The sequence below is a fragment of the Drosophila subobscura genome, chromosome O (genome assembly GCF_008121235.1).
Source record: "Drosophila subobscura isolate 14011-0131.10 chromosome O, UCBerk_Dsub_1.0, whole genome shotgun sequence".
Lineage (NCBI taxonomy): Eukaryota > Metazoa > Arthropoda > Insecta > Diptera > Drosophilidae > Drosophila > Drosophila subobscura.
Window position 1 is genome coordinate 15775900 of NC_048533.1, and position 20253 is coordinate 15796152.

General features: G+C 50.4%; 3 protein-coding genes across 22 annotated transcripts in view; 2 read left to right on the top strand and 1 right to left on the bottom strand.

The window, feature by feature from the left end:
- Nucleotides 1-1086, top strand: part of LOC117898317 (serine/threonine-protein kinase par-1) — a 49436-nt gene extending 48350 nt beyond the window's left edge. For all 8 annotated transcript variants that reach the window (XM_034807621.1, XM_034807613.1, XM_034807616.1 and 5 more), the window contains one exon: nt 1-1086. In XM_034807621.1, the coding sequence (XP_034663512.1) occupies nt 1-55 (55 nt within the window). In that variant the 3' untranslated portion in view covers nt 56-1086.
- The window catches only part of LOC117898316 (solute carrier family 23 member 1-like), a 24366-nt gene continuing 5107 nt past the window's right edge, over nt 995-20253 (bottom strand). Inside the window, exons 8-31 of one of the 13 annotated variants that reach the window (XM_034807601.1) lie at nt 19083-19403; nt 18567-18981; nt 18073-18503; nt 17772-18001; nt 16122-17707; nt 15785-16053; nt 15542-15723; nt 14806-15439; nt 14530-14601; nt 13259-14043; nt 12924-13182; nt 12631-12854; nt 12450-12567; nt 12154-12384; nt 11903-12087; nt 11290-11828; nt 10770-11233; nt 9319-10707; nt 8930-9220; nt 8251-8862; nt 7326-8187; nt 6794-7265; nt 6305-6733; nt 5112-6247 (exon numbers count right to left, since the gene is read on the bottom strand). In XM_034807601.1, the coding sequence (XP_034663492.1) occupies nt 5717-6247; nt 6305-6733; nt 6794-7265; nt 7326-8187; nt 8251-8862; nt 8930-9220; nt 9319-10707; nt 10770-11233; nt 11290-11828; nt 11903-12087; nt 12154-12384; nt 12450-12567; nt 12631-12854; nt 12924-13182; nt 13259-14043; nt 14530-14601; nt 14806-15439; nt 15542-15723; nt 15785-16053; nt 16122-17707; nt 17772-18001; nt 18073-18503; nt 18567-18981; nt 19083-19403 (11531 nt within the window). In that variant the 3' untranslated portion in view covers nt 5112-5716. Of the gene's footprint in view, nt 1725-1786; nt 2304-2359; nt 2992-3784; nt 3968-5111; nt 6248-6304; nt 6734-6793; nt 7266-7325; nt 8188-8250; nt 8863-8929; nt 9221-9318; nt 10708-10769; nt 11234-11289; nt 11829-11902; nt 12088-12153; nt 12385-12449; nt 12568-12630; nt 12855-12923; nt 13183-13258; nt 14044-14529; nt 14602-14805; nt 15440-15541; nt 15730-15784; nt 16054-16121; nt 17708-17771; nt 18002-18072; nt 18504-18566; nt 18982-19082; nt 19404-20253 lie in introns of those variants that run through there. The other 12 variants (XM_034807604.1, XM_034807602.1, XM_034807603.1 and 9 more) reach the window with 12 other exon arrangements.
- Nucleotides 20202-20253, top strand: part of LOC117898322 — a 24904-nt gene continuing 24852 nt past the window's right edge. Inside the window, exon 1 of the mRNA XM_034807641.1 lies at nt 20202-20212. The gene's annotated coding sequence lies outside the window, so the exon portion shown is untranslated. The remainder of the gene's footprint in view (nt 20213-20253) is intronic.

Sequence of the window (20253 nt, forward strand, 5' to 3'; positions counted from 1 at the left end):
TTCGGGATCTCGTTACCGCACTTCTTCGGCGACGCGCAGTCCGACAAACATTTGATGTTCCACACCGCAGAATGGCTTCTGCATCTTCTGCTACTACTCCAAACGGAAAAAGGCCAGCAGCGGCCAGCTGGGGAACGGGCACGGACATGGCCAGGCCATGAGCACGCCACCCAACACGACTGCCTCCTCGTCGATATCGGCCTCATCGTCGCGCGCCAGCAGTGGCGGCAACAAGAACAAACAGCTCCAGCTACAGCCTGCCCAGAGCCAGACGCAGTCTGCCCATCATCACCATCACAATACCCCACATAATGAGCACAACAAGTTCTAGACTGTAGAGGCCCAGTACCCGCATCCACTTAGTTGTAGAGAATTTTTGATAATTTTTTGATATGGCCAAAGTTATAATCTAGAGTGCAGTGCCACCTTTGGATGCTGCTATTAGTCGTAGGTTTGTTGTAGTTCGGATATAGTGGAGTTTCAGAAAATAGATCGTAAACGTGCAAACGATTTTCAAATGATTGTGCCTTGGTTCCTCGACGGTTTTAGATTTAGTCATAGCCGTATAACACGTTGATTTTAACTATAAGTGTGAATGAATGACAAAGAAACAGACAGAGAGAGAGAGAGAGGGGAGATGAAAGATATGGAAATGTTTCACAAATATATTGTATATGTATTTTCTATGCTATTTTTGTGAAGGAGTAGACGGAGATGGTTAACCTCGCGCCGAAAATGCGTTAAAATTTCAACAGAATAATTTTAACACAAATTTTGTTGCATTATGCAGAACGAACTGATTATGAGTGGTTTTCGAGAGTTGATTAGAGTTTAATTGGGAAAAGAAAGCCTTCGTTTTGCTAGGTCTATTGATGTTATTGCGAAATAATAGAAAATATGAAAACTGTGAGCGGAGAGCGGAGAGCGTACAGTGAAAAGTAGTTACAAATCAAACAATAAGCGAATTTAAAAACAAAAAACAAAAATCTTTAGCTCGTTTTTGGGTAGAATCCGAATTGGAAGTGTTCAAATTGTAATTAGGTCGTGAGAGAACGAACAGCGTGTTCTAACAAATAAGTAATAAAACACTGAATTACAAATACTTGGAATTGCATTCAATTACTCTCGGGAGTTCCCATCGATCGATCGATACCAGATCGTTTGGGCTATAATTAGCTCTGCTTCTGCAGCTTGTAGGTGGGCATGAAGGGTATGTAGTAGGTCCACTTCCAGCTGCGAATGGTATCCATGCCGCAGGGGAAGTCGTAGTCTGTGGCAGTGCCGTCGTTGATGTTGTCATCGCCCAGCGGCATCTCGTTGGCCCACTCGATGAGGCCGCGCTCGGCCGGCGTGCCAGGTATTATGTTGTCCAGGAAACAGCCAAGGACACCGCCCACCAATATGGTTGTGCCCAGCAGCACGGACAGTGTCGAGTCGACTGTCTCGTTGCCCGTGTCAATGGCACCTGGATGATTCTGCATCCAGCGACACAGCACCATGGGGAAGAATATGGACAGGCCAAGGATGTAGAGGTTTCTCGACGATCGCAGATCCACATACTGCAGCGTGGACAGGCCGAAGGCAATGATCATGCCGAACATCACGCAGAATATTCCGCCCACCACCGAATCGGGAATGAGAATGAAGATGGCCCCGAACTTGCCAATCACCCCTTGGAGGACCATTATCAGAGCCGCCCACTGGATGACGCGACGCGAACCAATCTGGAATGCAGATGAATCCATCAATAGAGAAGTCATAGCCCAATGTGCACAATTGTACCAACCTTTGTCACTCCGATGGCCCCGACATTCTCTCCGAACGTATTCGTTCCGTTGCCAGCACCCCAGAGTCCGGCCAGGACAGTGCCCAGTCCCTCAGTGCCGATGCCTCGATTGATGGCATGGAGCGGCGGCGAGTGGGCGCCCGACATCTGCGACACTGTCGGGTAATAGCTCAACGACTCCACCGTGCAGGCCAGCACGCCGGCGAGCATGCCCAGCACACCTGACAGCGTGACCGATGGCCAGCCGAACTGGCCCGGATACGGCACGTAGAACCACTTGGCGCTGGTCAAGACATTCAGTCGGACATCTGTGCGAGAGGGATGCGACGGTGGGAAGACATCGGTGGCTGTCAGAATGCCGCACAGTCCCCACATGATCATGATTGTGAGCAGCACTGGGAACAGGCGAAACAGCTGGAACTTTCGCACCTCGAAGCCGTGACCCTTGCGGTAGGCCACCACTGGCACGGGCACATTGGACATTATTTGCGAGAAGAGCGTCAGCATGGCAGTGGTGCTGCAAGGATAATGGATAAGTAATTCGAAGAACGAGTGTCGAGAGTCACGGCTTACCCCACGGCTATGCCCCAGTGCTTGGAAGCCGTTTCCGCTGCATGCTCGAAGAGCGTCAGTCCCACCAGCGACACAGTGGGCACAATTGTCAGCGGGGTGACGTACTTGAGGATCTTGCCCACGAGCCCCGTGTAGCCAAGAACGACTTGGACCATGGCGGAGACAGCAATGGCGCCGGAGAGCTCACGCATGCGCACTTGCCACAGCTCCTGCCGTTCGTCCTCGTCCATGGCATCCATCTCGGCCTGGGGTGGACACTTCCACTGGGGCAGAGCGAGAATGGCGAGTGTCGGCACCAGGAACGAGATGGTGCCGCCCTGAACAATAGGCAGACGCACACCCCACGTGGCCTGAACGTACGTCACAATGCCCGTGACGAAGATCATGGTGGATATGATGATGCCGCGATTGGCATCCTCGTCGGACATGCACAGCGCCGGCGTCAGTATGAACGGGATGGAGACAATGGCCCCAATCATGGTCAGATAGTGCTGGAATGCGAGGAATATGCTCAGATACCAGGGCGGGTTGTCGTTGATGGCATAGAGCAGCTGAGGCTTCGATCTCTCGGCATGTGTGGGCGTTGTTGTGGTTGCAGTTCCCACCGGAGGCGCACGATTGTGCGCATCCCCCTGCAAAATTGATGTAACCACATACTATAATTATATTTTATTAATGCAAATACTTATTTACTTATGCTAATTAGCCATTTGCTGCTTCGGAGTACCCACTAGTGTCTATCAGTCACTCTGCGGGTAATCTCAGAGTGTGGGGAAGTTTTACTGTTTTATTTATGAGCATCACAATTAAATTCTTGCATTCATTTACATGCATTTATGGCTCAACAGAGTCCCAAGGGGCGAGGGTTTCACTTTTCATCGAAAACCGAGTTTGAATGACAGCGTTGGTCGGCAATCGTGATTAATTGAGCGTGATTATCAGTGCACGGTCCATGGGACGCTGAATGCTAACTTTTTTCTCCCATCTACTCAGATATTGTTTTAATCAGGCCATAAATTACCAGCTGATTAGTTGGGACAGTTGATAAATCAGTGTACTGTCAATTTCCTACATTGTCTACTGAGATATACCCTCAAAAATGCGACAAATTGCAATCGGATTGTACTTTAACGCCAACTTTCGCCCTACAAAACGATTAGCAAATAGTTTTGAATGATCTGTGAATTGCTTGGTGTTACATTGTCGAGCATTGTCCCTCACATAAGATGTGCAATGCCAATGGCAAGCAGGCAACAATTGAGCACAAAACAAAAACCGATAAATATCAGAGCAAAAGCTTTCACAATTGAGAGCAATTATGCAGCGTCCGTTGGACAGCTAATCGCATTTTCTTACATAAACCCACGCACATGTGAAATTGTTCTAGGCCCGTGCCGAAAACAAATACAAGCAGTTATTACTTACGGAGGCGCTATCCTCGACGGTAACATTGTTCAACTCCATGATCAGGCGATTTCACACTTTACGCCCGCCATAAACTAATCAAGAAGAACGCGAGGGTTAGATGTGGAACCTCTCCAAATTGGTTTGGTATCCCGCCTCGAAAATCGACAACTGCTCGCGACAAAGGCCCACGACTTAATGCCTTGGCGGACTCGCGAAGATCTATCAGCAAGCTGTCGAATTTCTCTGTCAAGTTCACAGTTGGATCGGAGACGGTGGAGAGCGCAGCGCCGCCAATTGAACAGCTATAGAAAGCATCGGAGAGCAGCTGACTGCAGTGCATTCGCCTGCTCTCAACGGAACGAGCTATTAAAAACAATAAAAGGAGAATAATACAGAAGAATAATCTAAAGATTTTGTGGCCAAATTGAAACCATACATTTTTACCCTTTTAAGACTGAGATCTCAAATCCATCTTTTCTACTTTCCGGAATGGAAAGATTCTTCATAGCGACTCAGATAAACGATCGGAAGAATGCCACGAAGAAGAGATAAGCAAAGACTATTTTATGGCACTCGAATGCTACCCTATATAAGTGCCAAAGCGTGTCCTATAAAGATATCAGCCAAAAAATTGGGTAAATGTTATAAAAATAAAAATGTTTTTCAAGTCTTTGGCCATGGCTGTAGGTTACGAGCAAAGTTGCTGCAATGTAGCCCCTTCTTGGTCTAAAATTTATAATTTAAACATTTTTGTACTCTGGCATATGCAAGTAGTAATCCTATTGTGTACAATACATATATAAACAAAACTGCTGGTACACCGTTCTTATCGTGCTTATGAAAACTATATGAAAGGGCTATGTGTGCAAAAATTATAGACTGAGCTGAGATGTACACATTTAGATATACTTATCTAATTCTTTTTCGTTGCTTTACGAGCATCTTCACAATAATATGATACCTTTTTTAAGGGTATACAACCGTTGAATTCAATCATAAATGTATGGCATACTTTTGGACTTACGGCTACAGTTTTTCATACGAGTACTCACAATAAAAGCTAGACGGAGGCCGCTGGCGTTCTACTGCGTTAAATTTAAATTGCAGCCTCAAAGGAATCTTCTGGAAAAGTAAACCTGCAAACAGCGATAACACACTTTTATGGAAAGAAATACAAGATTTATTTGATTTATATATTTTGGGGGGAACAAAATTGATTTTTGCATTTTATTTCAATCGGAAAAATAACGTTTACATCTTCATCTGTAAATATTTAACTAAATCACTACGCACATACATACATAGTTTAATACACATTAATTTAGTTTTGGTGGTTTCTCTTGTGTGTGTGTTGTGTGCTGTGTGCTGTCGGGGTGCTGATAATTCCAATGCTAGTCGCACGCACTGTCCTTCTATGTTCTACTATAACACACCGTTGAATATTCTTCTAGAATTTGATAGAACTGTTTGTGTATTGTAGTATAAGCATTTATAAAAAGTACATTGTATGCGGTAGATGCACTATTCTCCGATACAAAGGCATATGCAGAGGGGAGTGGACTGAAATCTGGCTATCTGGTTATGCCAGGGGAAGTGCGTATCTTCTGCATGTGTATGTGTGCACGAGTGTGTGGCGATGTGTGTGGATACAAGTTTATCTGCTTATTCTTGAAGATCATTATCATAGTTTTTGTTTTTCTTTTTTAACATTAATCATTACGGTTCCTTTAAGTAAAGCACACCAAGTTCTGTTGCAGTCTCTCTCTTACAAATAAAACAACTAATGGCGTAAAACAAAAATTATAGTGTTTAAATTAAGGTGTCGTCCAGTGTCCAGTGAGCAGTGGCAGGGCCAAAAGATTGAGAGGTGGGAGGGGCACAGCTGCAGGGGAAATGCCATAACCTAGAGCATCACTATCATTTCCATTTGGCAGCTATCAGATCTTACTCTTACTCTTCCTCGCCATCGTCATCGCCAACGACATCGCCGTCAGCGTCGGCATCGGCGTCGCCTTCCTCCTCTTCCTCTTCCTTCGCATGCCACACACTGCTCTCGTTCTCGGTATCACTCAAAATTTCAACCCCTTCCTCGCCCGCCACTCCCAAGAATTCGTCAGATACTGGATCAAATATGCAAACCTCCCCATCGGTCTTCATTACATCCACTTCCGGAACTATAGGATCATCCGTTCCCACCTGGGCGTTTGCTGTGGCTGTGGCTGCTGGCGCCGTGGACACATCCATTGGGGGCAGCGTGGCAACAGGATTGAAAGGCGCATCCAGATCTTCCAGACCGCGTGGCGGCTTCAACTTGGCCAGCTCCTCGCGCAAATGACGATAGTGTCGACGCAGAACCATAGAGTTGAATGATATGGTGCGGCTAGCCCGCTCTGTATACTGCGGCTTACTAAGCTCCTCAATCCAACCCTCGATCTGTGTGCAGACCTCCTCGCGCTTCATCCAGAAATGTTTGTGTATGACCTGTCAAAGGGAGTTAAGTTAGACAACGATTTTTCACATTTTGTGAAAATAACTTACGTCTTTGAAGCAGGGACTCGGATTGCGTATCTGTTCGAGCATCGCCCAGCGTACGCAGGCCTGATAGATGTTGCTATTGTACTCCCGCGACGAGTTGGTGCCACTAGGCGTGCCACGACTACGCTCGAAGCCGGGCTCATTGAAGTACGGCTCTGGGACTAGGATCAGCGACTGGATGGAGACGAGCACCTGCAGGAAACTGGAGGTCTGCGCATTCCACTTCTCCTCGGGACGGCCATGCCAGGTGTTCAGCACAGACAGACACACTTTGCCATCGTTGTAGAGATTGGGATTAAAGCGCACCGAATGGCGCCCCGTGGTCTCCAAATTGATGAGCATGGGCAGATTGGGATAGTCTGGCGGAAAGAATACATCGAACTCGAAGCATCCATTGGCATACGGTGTGTCCGATGGCCCAGTAATGAGCACCTACAATGATACATCATAATGAGTATTTTCTGGTTGATTTTTGAAAGGGACTACTCTTACCTTCATGACATCCAATCTATCCGTATCACAGCGCACAAATACAGAGCTACTATAGCTCAGAGGCAGGCTGGTGGACAGTGTGACCGCTTCTTGGGCCAGCCGCTTCACACGCGACGGATGATAGCGATCGCCTGCCAGTCGCACCATTTTCTCAAAATGATGCGACACCACAAATCGAAAGCTATTGTTCTCCGACTCCACAATCATGTCGAACGTGTCGAACTGCCGCTTCTTCATTAGCTCCAGATAACGCTGCTCGATCGACTTGCTTAGGGGACGTTCCAGCTGGCCACTGCCATCCACGTTGGTGCTCTGCATGTTGATGAGAGCATCGGCATCGGTGGTCTTCTGCACCAGCACACTCGTCTCCTGTATGTCCGGTATGAGCAGCGCCAGTCCCTCGTCATCGCCATCGTCAATGTTGAATGTCAATGGCTGGGTCTGGCCCTTGATGTTCGACTTCTTGTTGACTCTGCAAAGGCGATTAGGGTAAGGAAATCGATTGTCGACTGTTTTATCGTTCTTAACTCACTTTAAACGCTTGGCATAGGTGTCTACGCAGGTCTTCATGTTCGTCAGCAGCTCCGCAATCGGTGGTGTGCCCTCGCCGCAGGCGCTTGGCGCCGGCTGGAGCAGCGACACGAGAGATTTGGACAGCGAGAGGGCCCGCAGCAGCTTCAGTATGGCACGATACAGGGGAATGTGTCGAGTTATGTCCAGCACGGAATCATTGCGCAGATACGAACTCAGGGCAGGAATCAGACACGACTGCTGCAGCAGGGTCTGGAACAGGGCGGGCAGCTCCCCGGTCACATCGCGCACATCGTGATAGGCGAGTATGTCCTCGCCGCACATGTCGCTGGGTATGCAGTCGCCCGGATTGATGTAGCTGGCCAGCACGAGCAGCAGCACGGTGACATGCTCCTCCTCGCTCTTCTGCCGCAGCAGCGCCTGCTCCACGTTCCACGATTGTGTGGTGGAGCCAGTTCCGAAGCCGGTTCCCTTGGCCCAATACATGTGGCTCTTGTCATCCGAGGTGCCACTGGGAGTGGGCTCATCCGCTGCACTGCTCTTGGCCCCAGAAGAAGTTCCGTTTGTGGTTGTGGTTGTCGTGGTGTTTGTGCCACCTAAGCTGGCGCTGGCACTAGCGCTGGCACTGCCACTGCCACTGGGTGAGGGCTGATTGATCGGTGCTCCAATTCTGTTGTTGTGCGACTGATGCGAAAATATGCCCAGACAATTGAGCACTAGATGCATGGCCCCCACCTCGATTACCACGCGGCGGAGCAACATGCCATCATCGGTGGACAACGGCACAGTGTCCAGCAGCTGGCGGAATACCTCAAACGGTAGCGTGGGCAGCGAGGGCGCCAACGAGAGGCCGTAGATGTCATCTAGGAAGGGAAGGTAATGCTATAAGCTTCTGAGATATTAATTTTGATTAAAATTATACTCACTGCCCTCGCCGTCGCCTGTAACACCCAACACCAAACGCAGCAGGCACTGGGCCCGCAGCTTGTCCCTCAGCAGAACATCCGAATAGGCAGGCAAACGTAGGAACAGTCCAAAGGCGGCCAGCGAATGTTGGGGAACTGAGCTGACGGGCGTTTGCTTGGCCACTGGCTCACAAATGGTGTCCTCCAGATCCTCGTATATCTCATCGTTTGGCTCCAGCTTCACCCAGTCCGCTAACGGTGGACTCTTTTCCTTTTCGGTGACCACCATTACCGCCTTGCGTCCCGAGTGCTCCGGATACACCGTGGGCAGATAGTGAGCCAACAGGGACAGGCCACCACTGCTGGAGAATCGTTGCAGTGGCGATGGCAGCGGCTCTGTGCAGGCTGCCTTTGTCTTCTTGTCATCGATGGTCTCATCTCCGTGCTGCAGCGGCACCAGATCCAGTGTCAGACACGGTATGGCCAGCGAGTGGCCGGCAGCCTCCAGTGTGGCCAGCACCTGGGATATTGTGGCATCACCGGAGAGCACTATGTTGGGATAGTCCGCAACGACCAGCTGATTTTTCTTGGCCACATTCGATTGCAGCAGAAACTCCTCAACATTGAATACATCTAAAAAGGATAAAGGAAATCAACCATGAGTGGGACGCTAAAGAGCTAAGCAGATTTCTAGTCATACTGGAAGCCGCGCTGGTTGTCTGCGTTTCCTTGTCCTTGTTAACGGCCAATAGGTTCTTGGCATCCTTGATGCGCTTATCCTTGGCCGCCACAGCGGCACCCACGCTAAGGAACTCGAGGCTGCTCAGGTCCACATTGCTCAGGTTGATATAACAATTCTTGTCCCAGTTCTTGTCCTGTTTGGGATTGATGAATTTGCCAGCAGCTCCTGCGGCACCTGTGGTACTGCCACTGCCTGTGGGCTCGCCAGCGCGCGGATCTGTTGGTGGTTTGTACACTAAGTTACTATACACTAGAGGGGGGGAGGCGGCAATCAATAAGTAAATGAAAATACAAGTAATCAAATAATAGTAACTGAAAAAGAGATCCCCAGCCAGAAGGACAACTCACCGCTGACGCAATTCATGAGAATCTCCTGGCAGGTTGTGCTGGTGGTCACATTGAAGTGCATGTCGTGGGCACTGCTGCGCTTGGCCGGATGATTGTTGACAGCCGCCACCGGCAGGCTGGTGCTGGTGCCGCAGTTCGAAGCCGTAGACCCAGATCCACTTCCACCACCACTCATAATGGTGGATAGAGTGTCCCGCCGCTGCAGCGGATGCTGGCTGCGAACGGCAACGGTGATGTGCTCGTTCTCCAGCAGCAGCTGCAACACCAATTGCCGCGTGAAGCCAGAAATGGTGGGGCGAGTGCCGTGCACAGTCCGCAGCGGCTTGCAGATGATGGCACCGATGAGCAGGGAGGTGAGCACTTCCTGGTTCTCGGGATGGCAGGCACTAACGCGCGTCAGGAAGTTAATGGTGGAGCGCTCCAAACGAATGAACGACTGCTGCATGGGCAGCGTCTTGCTGAACTGCGAAGAGTGCGTGTGGCACAGGAGCTGCAGCAGTGGCTTCCAGAACACAGAGCCCTGCATTGTGCCCAGCCAGTTGCGCATGGGTCCCTCCGCGCAGCACTCGGCAAAGAAGTCCAGCACTTTGGGCACAACCGAGCTGTTCAGAAGCGGAGTGTTGGGGTTGTTGTGGTTGGCACTTGGGGGCGCCTCTGCCTTGTCAAAGTCGGTGAGGGACGAGCCCTGCTGGCCATCAGTTGGTGCCGCTGCCTGAGCTGCAGCTGGAGCTGGAGCTGAAGCTGTGGGAGGAGCTTCTTGCTGCTCCAAGCCAGCCAGCAGGTGAGTGCAGTACTCGTAGACGGCGTGGGCCAGCAGCTTGGGCAGGCCAGAGTCCAGCATTTGGTAGACAGCCGCCGGGGACTGGCAGGCGAGGGCCAGAGTTTTCAGGAATGTGGGACGTTCGAGGAGAACCGTAAGATTCTCACTGCCCTCGCGACGGAACCAGGCGCTGCCGCTCTGCACCTTGCTGTCATCGGTCTGACCACGAGCCGGCGGCTCCAGCTTCACTCCCAGCTTGACGAGCAGCTGATTGAACAGCTCCGGCTTGATGAAACACAACGCACAGAGCAGCGAATCAAAGCTGCTCTTGAGGGGTTCATCTTGCTCCAGGACTGACACCCATTCGAAGCAGGTCTCAAACAGCGACGAGGACACAAGCTGCGGCAGTTCTGGCAGCTGATACTGGACCTGCACCCGCCACAGGATCGAGGCAATCACCTTGACGAATCCACTCTGAGGGTTATTGCAGCGCGCCTGCTTGCTGTAGTTGTCGTGCAACTGCATGATCCAGTCGATGAGCACGCGCAGCTTGTCTACCAGATGCTCCGCGGAGCCAGTGACCACTTCGTGGATGAGATCGCAGACAGCATCGCTGGAAAGCTTAAAGACTGCCACAGGAAACGTTTGTTAGTGGGTTGGTCAATGAATAAATGCAGAGAAAGAGACTCACCCTGGGGCGTTGTGTGCCACAGCAGCGTTCGCAACAGCTGTAGACTGAGCTCGTGATTGTAGGCCCCCAGCTTGAGCAATATTGTCTCCAGATGCTGCTGGGCCAGGCTCGGTATCATTGGCATGATGTTCAGCAGCGAGCAGCAGGCCTCCAGGAAGCCGGGATAGGCTGCCGGATAAGCGGCAATCAGGTCGGCCAGCTTGGTATCGGGCTGCAGAGCGGCCACATGGAAGCATCGCGATAGGATGCGCACCCAGCCAATGCTGGTCTTGGCAAATGCATCATCCTCCGGCATGGCATCGGCATCTATGGTTGACATGGCAGCCGTTTGAAGCGGCGACGAGCACGATGTCAGCGAGTCCATGAACGGACCCTGGGAGCGTAGACCCTGCATGCGATTTCCGAATATTGTCTGGCCGAGCACGGCAATCTGCACGAGACCCACATTCCCACAATCCTTGGGTCTGCAAAGCAATAATCAATCCATGTTCTAGCTGTTATAGCCATTTTCTCTACTCACTTGTACAGTCTGATCACAATGCTGGTGGCCACCTCCGCCTTGGACAACTTGAGGCGAATGCAGGTGAGTCCCGTGGTGGCCATGGGCGCACCAATTGGGATGGAGCCCACGCCATAGTCTCGCGACAGTTCGAGGGCCACGGCCGAGGGGCAGGAGGCCAGATTTGAGGTGTGCGGCACCAGCTGTACTTCCTTCAGCAGAATCGCCGTGGGCAGCGTGATGGTCAGGTCAACATGCGTCTCATTAGGGTAGAACATGTAGCTCCAGGCCGGGGAACGCGGACGCCGATGCGTCGCATTGGGATTTGATATGAGCACCTCGGCACTTTGGGCCGCATCATTCTCGGACACAATGTGCGAGAAGGGGGCAAAATTGATGAGACCATCGTACTGGGCACCGCTTCGCGGTGGATGCTGTGTCACTGGCGCCGATGTGGCGCCCGTGCTGGTGGTGGTCTTCTTGCAAGCACTGCTGGCGGCCATGTGGGTGTTCAGCTTGAGGCGTGTATTGCGCGTCATGTGCTGCATAATCAGCGAGATCTATGCCGGATATAGCAGGGGGGACACATTCATTAGTTTCAGGAGGCAGGAAAATCTCACTTATAGATAATTACCAATCCTGGCTGCATGTTGATTATCGTCTTATTGAGCCGCACCAAGTTGTGGCAGATAATGTGTATGCCGCCCAGCTGTGTGAAGGTCTGCACGGCTGCTGTCACCTCCAGCACCTTGGATATGTACCACAGGAAGGGCTCCGATAGCGGCAGACGCGGCAGCGTTGCATTCCGCTGTATGGTAGCTACATGAAGCGATGGTGAAGAAAGATCATTAGATGTTCATCTTGAATGGTAGACAACAGCCTTACTCTCTTCGAGGTATTGGCAAATTGGTGCCACTACCAGACGTGGATTAGAGGCCTTGTCGCTGAGTGTTATCATCAGGCTGAAGACGGCATCGGCAATGGTATGGGGATCATCGAGTACAGTGTTCGATTTGAGCAGCAGAAATCCACCAGAGGACATCATCGTGAACGTACTCGTGGAGCACTGGGAGAGCGTGCCAAAGAGTCGCTTCATCGTAGGGAATTGACGCAGAACTGACATTGAAGGGAGTATCGAATTAATGAAGGAAATTTGCAAGTGGAAAAGTGTAAAATCATACCCCAATCGGCTATGCAGGGCACTTTGCTGCGATGCCCTTCCGTGTTCAGTTGCTCTGCCTTGGTTTCATCCGTCTGGCTTTCATTTGACAGCTCTTCCTCCTCCGGAATGGTAACCTCCTGCAGGGACAACCATTCGGCAATGAATCAAAGTGAATTGCCATAGAGAGAATGAACACTTACGCTTGGTTGCCTGGGCATTTCCGTGAGCACCATGTGCGAGGATAAGCGTAGCAGATTTATGATCAGCGAGTTGTCGCAGATCGTTGCATTCTGCTTGATGGGATTGTCTGAGCCCAGGACATTGGCAAACAGATTACTAAAGTTGTTGCCCGGATTGTTGGTCTCGTTGCCACGCTGGCACTGCAGCTTCTCGCCATTGGAAATGTTGTTGAAGACCAGGAAAGCTACAAACAAGATATAAATCAAGCAAATTGAAATGAAAGGGAAAGAGGAACTCTTTTAGAGACACTCACAAACACTTTCGGTGATCTTGAGGGCTATGTTGAGATCTCCCTTGTCGTTGGGCATCATGAGCAAATCGCGCACCAGCTGATTCTGGGCATCAATGGGTCCCTGCTGGTTGCTAATGGCACCTCCGGGTTGCACCAGTTGCAGCACAACATGTAGCAGGATGTCCTTAAGCTGACGCTTGCATGGAATGCCACTGCTCTCGGTCTTGCCATGCAGCCAGAGCAGAAGCTCATGCAGATGCTTGCAGATGGTGGGTCCAGCCTAAGAGTTGTGGTACCACACATGAGCAGGAGTATAAATCTTGATAATGGATAAAATTTGAACCAAAAATACATACACAACGATTCGTGATTATGGATGAGCTCATGCCGTAGCCGGAGAAGAAACGCAGCAGCATCTTCTCAAAGTTCTCATCGTTCACAATCACCTCATTGATGCGCGTGCAGTCGACATCATCGCCAATGGGCTGGGAATTGCAGGCGAGCAGCAGACACTGGAAACCCAAGCACCACGTGCGCAGCTTAATGTCATTGTGCCAGGCTAGGGCCAGTAGCAGTCCTTGGACCGCATTGGCCCCAAACGGTATCTTGGGCACGTCCGTCTGGGAGATGCCCGTGGTGTAGGGCTTCTCGGCCAGCTCGCAATTGAGCGTCAGCCACATCTGCAGCACCTGCTCCAAGTGCACCCACGTGTCCTCGTAGTGCAGATCGGCCAGTATCGAGTCGAATACATTCTTGAACATCACATAGGTGTTGCGGCCATTGTACTCCGATCCGGACCACAGCTGTGTCAAATACTCTGGCCAGGGGGCCGCCTCGGGCGGTGGCGAAACAAACTCGTTGGTCAGTACCTGCGGCAGGGAGGCGTACAGATCCAACGACGTGCGATTGGTGAGGCGTCGCAGCTGCGTTTCCACATGCAGCTCCAAGCCCACATCCAGCCGCGAGTCCAATGCCACCGAAATGGACTTGCAGAAAAAGTTAAAGGTGCTCTTGCAGAGCGCATTGCTCTCCTTCTTGGTCACGGGCTTTGTGCGCTCGATCATGTCAATGTCATTGAGCATATCGTCAAATTCCGCATCATCACATTCAATTAAGGAGGGCAAGTAGTTGTATTTAACAGCTGCAACGTACACACAAATTGGAATTTCTATGAGATGCGCATAGCTTCATATGGTAAAAGGAATTATAAACAAAAGACAGAACTAGTACAGTTGGGGGGAAACAATAAAAAGAACTACATTTGGGTTGGAGCAGAGACTATAAAATACCAAGATATTGATTGCCAAAGACTGAATTTGCCAAGTCTTTTGTGCACTCCGACTTCATATTGTTATTCGATTCTGGGAACTAACTCAGCTGCACAAGGCATTCACGAAGAGACGAGGGGTATGGAATTTTTTGTTTGTCCCTTAAGCAACATCTTGGTAATTGTCTAGTCTTTGTTTGGATGGATTTTGGGTTGGGAGTGTATGGCTGGGGTTTGAAAAAATAAATCTAACCACCTGGCAGCAGGACATATCTATGAATATCCATGCATATTTAAAGGTGCCAATGCCAGGTGGTTGGATGGTGCTATAATAAATGAAATGTCTTTGGTTCTTTTTACCCTCCTGATAAAACTCTCGAGCTGTCGGCATTAGCATCTCGAACTGTGCCTCGGAGCATGAGGAAGACGATGCTAAAAAGATGAAAAATATTTTGATTCTTGCTTCTGCAGCTTTCAGTTTACAAATGGGAATTCCGAGAGAGATCTACATATCTACTGGGGGACTGGGGCTGACTAGTAGGACTGGTGGAGTGGGAGGACAAAACATGCAACATTCGGGGGACATTTTGGAACACAATGGAACGAGTGGTTAAATATGATAGGTGTTTCGCTTACATGTAAAATCACTGAAAAGATCGCGCACTTCATGCACCTCTGGCTCTAGCATGGGCCGTGGCGGCGCATCGTTGGTGGGCGTCACATCGCTATCCCTGTACTGCTTGTCCGCATCGAGGAGATCCTGCAGCAGACATGTAATGGCATGTACAGCCCACGGCTGCTGCTGATCGTTCCACACGGCCAGCCGAACGAGCTGCTCCAGCTGCGCAGTTGTTACAATCTTGCACAGCTGTACTGAGGGACGGCAGGCGGCCACAAGGCGAGCAATCACCTTGCAGGTCAGCAGAAACTGATCCATATTACAGTCAAAGTCCATCTCCAGCAGCAGTGCAAACAATCCACGAATGACGACCTTAATGTTCGCCATGCGCAACGTCTTTAGGCCCTTGTCAAAGTTACTGTCCCGTTCAGTCTCGCCGCCAGTGGAGCCTCCTGCGGCTCCTTCCGCATGCTTGGGCGAAGACGTGGAAGTGGCCGCTGTCTTCGTGGCGCTGCTGCCACTGGGCAGACCACCGCCACTCGGCATAAACATGCTTGCCGCAGCCATAGAGATCTTATTGGCTGCTGTTGAGGTTTTGGTGGCTCCACTGCTCTTGGCTTTTGTGGACAGCTCCATAAATATGCCAGGATGCTGTCATAAAGAATGATTCATTAATATTATTCTGAATATATAGGGAGTTGCATATTTAGTTAAGAGTTATCTTCCTCTCAACCAGCTTACGTAGCTTCTTGCATTTGTCATTACCTCATTTTGGATCATGTATATCTTCTTGCCCCAATCTGTGTAGGGCTGAACAGAGTACTTGCTCTGTTGGATAATGCGCTTCTTGAAGCAGCGCAACTGTTTGCTATTTGGCACATTGCTGGGCCTTGACTTGGTGAAGTCGCTTTCGCAGCTCATGAAATCCCATCGAGCGGCAGCTGCAAAAATCAGATTAATTAGTGTTCTGGGACTGTTTCTGTTTGCAGCACTCACATTTATCCTTGCGCTCATTGTCGTCCAGGCACACAGAGAGGAAGAGGAGCAGCCAAGTGATCAGCTGCAGATCCGATGTGCTGCCCATGGTGGCGCTACGCTCTGAGGCACTGGCCGAGGTGCTCGGCTGCTCCGACTGGAATTTGTAATGCGGCGAAATGGGAGCCAGCAGCTTTAAGAGTGTCTTGAGCACGGCATCAATCACAATCGAACGACAGGCACCCATGGCAATGCTGCGGCGTCCCAGATACGTCAGCAGGAAGAATATGCTGTATAACAAGAAGAAGAGTTAGGTCTAAAGAATCGGAATGAAGGGATTTAGGGCTTTAGTACTAACCGATCCTGGGGAAAGGCCTTGCAGTTCTGTGCCGAAAACAGGCTGCAAAAGGTGTCGGCCAGGAAGTCGCCCCACCATGGCTGGAAGCAGCACATGACAACCAGAAGGGAGCAGGTGGCCAGCTGCAGCTGGGCATCGCCATAGACCACCAGCGAATTGAACAGAGCCTTGGCTGTGGCCGCATTGAAGCGCTGATAGACGGGCAGGATGTTCTTGATGCCATACTCGATGGAGAAGTGCAGCAGCACCTCCACCAAGGTGAGGCTAAGGACACGAAGTTTGTCCTGCGAGGCGGCGCGCAGCGTTTCCTCTGTGAGCGGACCCGTTCTGGGAGGTGGTGTGCACACCACATGGGGGTTGACGGCTCGCTCCAGACGCAGCACCACATTCCTGATTACATTGATCTGATACTGGAGCAGCATGCACTCGTCGTAGAGGGACACAACCTTGTTGCTGTTGTCCACATGACCAAGCTCCTCGTCGCGCTGCTTGTTAATGAACGCCTGCAGATGGGCCACGTTGGAGAGCTCGCTGTGGCGCATGGGCGCGAGGACATCCATCAGCTTCGAGCTGGCCAAGCTGTAGCGACAGTGCACATCCTCGTAGAGAGCATTCAGCGACTTGAGCTGCGCCTGCAGATTTTGCGTGGGCTGCTTGATGAAGCGCATCAACTGATCACCATAGCCGTCGTGCTCGAGCACAACGGGATGGCCAAAGAATCGGCCCAACGGCACCTTGCACTTGGTGGACGACATCCCGATGCGCCCAATGATCGTCACCTTCATGAAGCGACAGATCGGCGGCGGCTGTATATCGCTTAGCACCAAAGTCTTGGTCTGGATATCCGCCACCTGGACGAGACGCGTGCAATCTGTCTCCTCGTCAAAGCACCAGATGTCGATGGTCAGGGACGTGAGCTCGTCGCAGGAGGGTATCACTACATCTGTGAGCAGGATGTGCTGGCCAAAGTCCAGCACCACAAACCGCCTTGCGCCAGAGTGCATGCGATCGATGATGATCATTTGTTTGGGCGGCGGCGTGATCAGTTTGTGCCAGGCGATCGGCTGGCACGGATTTGCGCTTAGATTTTCCATAATCTTTTCGCATTCGGCAGCATCATCGAGAACGACAGTGCTGTCGCCAGCTCCCCCTGTTCCGACTCCGGCCTGCTGTGGTGGTGTTGCTGCTGGTGTCACTGCTGCTGCTGCCGCCTGAGTCACTGACTGTATAGGCAACATCCCACCAAACGGCTTCAAGGTCTCCAAAGCCAACTGAGCTTTGCATGTCGGAGTCATTTCCCAGTTATCCAGCTTGCTCGAAGCATCCATGGCATGCTGATGCTTCTTGAGAATGTAGTTATCGAACAGGGAGAGTGGGTGGAGAAACTGAGACAGCTTCACCTTGTCCATAATGTCAGCCTTCTCGTTCTTAACCTCCTCCTTGAGGGCATGCTCCAGGTCGGTGAGCGAAGAGACAGACTTGTCTTTGAAGCCATTGACCAAGCCAAACGAATCAAAATCGATCTTCCCCTCCTTGTCCGTGATTTCCTCCACCATAGACTCCACATCGTTGACCAGATCGTTCAACTAATAAGGAATAGAAGCATTAAACATATTTCATGTGACAGAAGTTATGTGAATAATGTCTTACCACATCGTCATTCTTGTCCTTGGCCACCAACAGCTTGGGTATCAGCACATCCTCAATCACTAGACTAGCGGCCGCTGTCCCACCCACACTGTCGAAGTTGTCGATGCGAGTGGCCTCCGATGTTTGCACACAATTAAAATGCAATTGGACCACTTCCAGAAGGCCGCGCAGCTGATTGCTAATGCTCTTGCCTCGTATCAGATAGGGAAACGTGCGGAAGTCCACGCCATCTACAATGGATTTGGAAATATTAAGACTCACCTCAGCTCAAAAATCAGAATCAATTGTCGTCGCAACATACCAATTGAACTCAAACGCTTGATGTCCAGTGCCGTCACGGGCAGAATTGTCGAATTGCTGCGTATCACATTCGTCAGGGATCCCACGGAGGAGCTGGCGCCATGGCGATTGAGATTGGGGAAATCAAAATCAAATATCTCTGGCTCAAATGGGAAGCCATAGAGACCAAAGCGTGTGCTTAGCAAGGCGCAGCAGGGATCCCAGCGCTTGTCTATTTCGCCGGCAATTTCCTTGAGCAAATTGATGGCCTGCTCCGATATGCTGTTGTTTGACTCGGCCGTAGATGTGGCGCACGTGAGCATCGTGTACCAGCGCACAACACTGCCGGTGTGTGCGCGAGGCAGCTCATGGAAGGTGTTTGTGATAGCCTCCTTAATGGCATAGTCCAGCGTGGTGACGAGTTGCAGCTCCGTGGGCAGATTGGTCACGCCCCTATACAGATACAGAAACAGAAAAGGTCAGAATTATTGTGATTTAGTCTGGGTAAATACTTACTCTGTAAGCATTATTATCAGCTTGGAGCACTTGTGGGCCGTGCTACGCTCGCTGTAGATGATGCAGTTGCGCATCAACTGCTCAATATGCTTCTCGGCCAGGGAAATGCACTCGAACTGCTGGGCCAGCAGATCGGGAATATTGGCTGCCGTCTGCTTGTTAATCTGATCCTTTAGCCGCTCGGATTTCGGCGAACGGAAACGGTTCAGGCGAATGAAGCATATCCAATTGAGAATGTCGAGGGCCAAGTTTTTGGTCAGCGGCGTGGATCCCGAATCGCTGGCAATGCGTAGCAGCTGCTCCATAAGGACATTGCTCTCCAGCATGGCAATGCGCTGCATCCTCGAATTGTTGATGCGGCTCTGCGACTTGACAGCCCTCACACTAATGGAGATCTCATGCAGCCAGTCGCAGCCTACGAGAGAGATGGAGAGTGGAAAGAAAGTTATGGATAAGTATTTGTTGTATGAGCAACAAGAGATTTTTTAATGATTTTGAATGAGAACGTGCAAATACCTTCCCTACTCAGTCCCCCAGCGAACGGAGTAGGAGACGGACCATCTGTAGCGGGCAGGAGCTCTGGTAATGTTTGCATTGCTACTTTGCCTAATTTTACTTTTGACATGTCCAAATTTACGAGGGTAAAGCCATCTTTAAAGAGTTTCTTGAATTGGTGTTTTTTGTTATGAGCTTTCTGAGATTTTTGCTTGTCTAAGTGTGCACTCCCATTACTCGGAAAGGTAGGAAAATTCGGATTCGAGTGCATATTCGATTTATCTTGACTAACCAACACCTCTATATAATGCGGCCGGCGCTTGTGCCGTCTCGAGGGGGATGCTGTAAAAATTTTGCAAAAGCAAAGCTTAAAAAGTAAAAAAAAAAACACACAAGAAATAAACGAGAAGGGACGTGTGAGACGCTTCTTACGCGTCACAACTTTTATACCCGGCACTCAGTACTACATCTGCAACTTAGCGGTTATTTGTCAAATTTTACATTTTTTCTTCATCTGTCATCTACATCAACAACACTACTCACGCCAACACGCTCCTTTAGCTCGCCACCCTCCCCTATAGACACACACTGCAGAGTCGCGGCAGAGTCAGCGGCAGAGGAAGCGGCAGAGGCAGCGGCAGAGGCAGAGGCAGTGACGTGTCAGGGGCCAGGCCATAAACAGCGCGAAGCAGAGTGTGAATGCTGCGGGACGGGGTGGGTTTGGCTACTGCAAATTAATTTCTTCATTGTGGCTATAATAATGGTCCAATCGTATCCCAATTTGGTGATCTGATAGATATGGTCATTCCCTACGGAATGGCGTTTTTAGTTTTCTGCTATCTTCAAAATTGTAGATTTGGGAGGTTTTCGCCCTTTGCGGAGGCGGAAGGGGCGTGGCTCATTTTGAAATACACTTGTAACAGTGTGAGCATACAGAAGTCTGGATGCAAAATTTGGTGGCTCTAGCTCTTATAGTCTCTGAGTACTAGGCGCTCATCAGGACGGACAGACGGACAGACGGACAGACGGACAGACGGACAGACGGACAGACAGACAGACAGACAGAGACTCGGCTATTGATGCTGATCAAGAATATATATACTTTATGGGGTCGGAAACGTTTCCTTCTGTGCGTTACATACAACCGTTATGTGCACAAATACAATATACCCTATTTACTCTTCGAGTACCG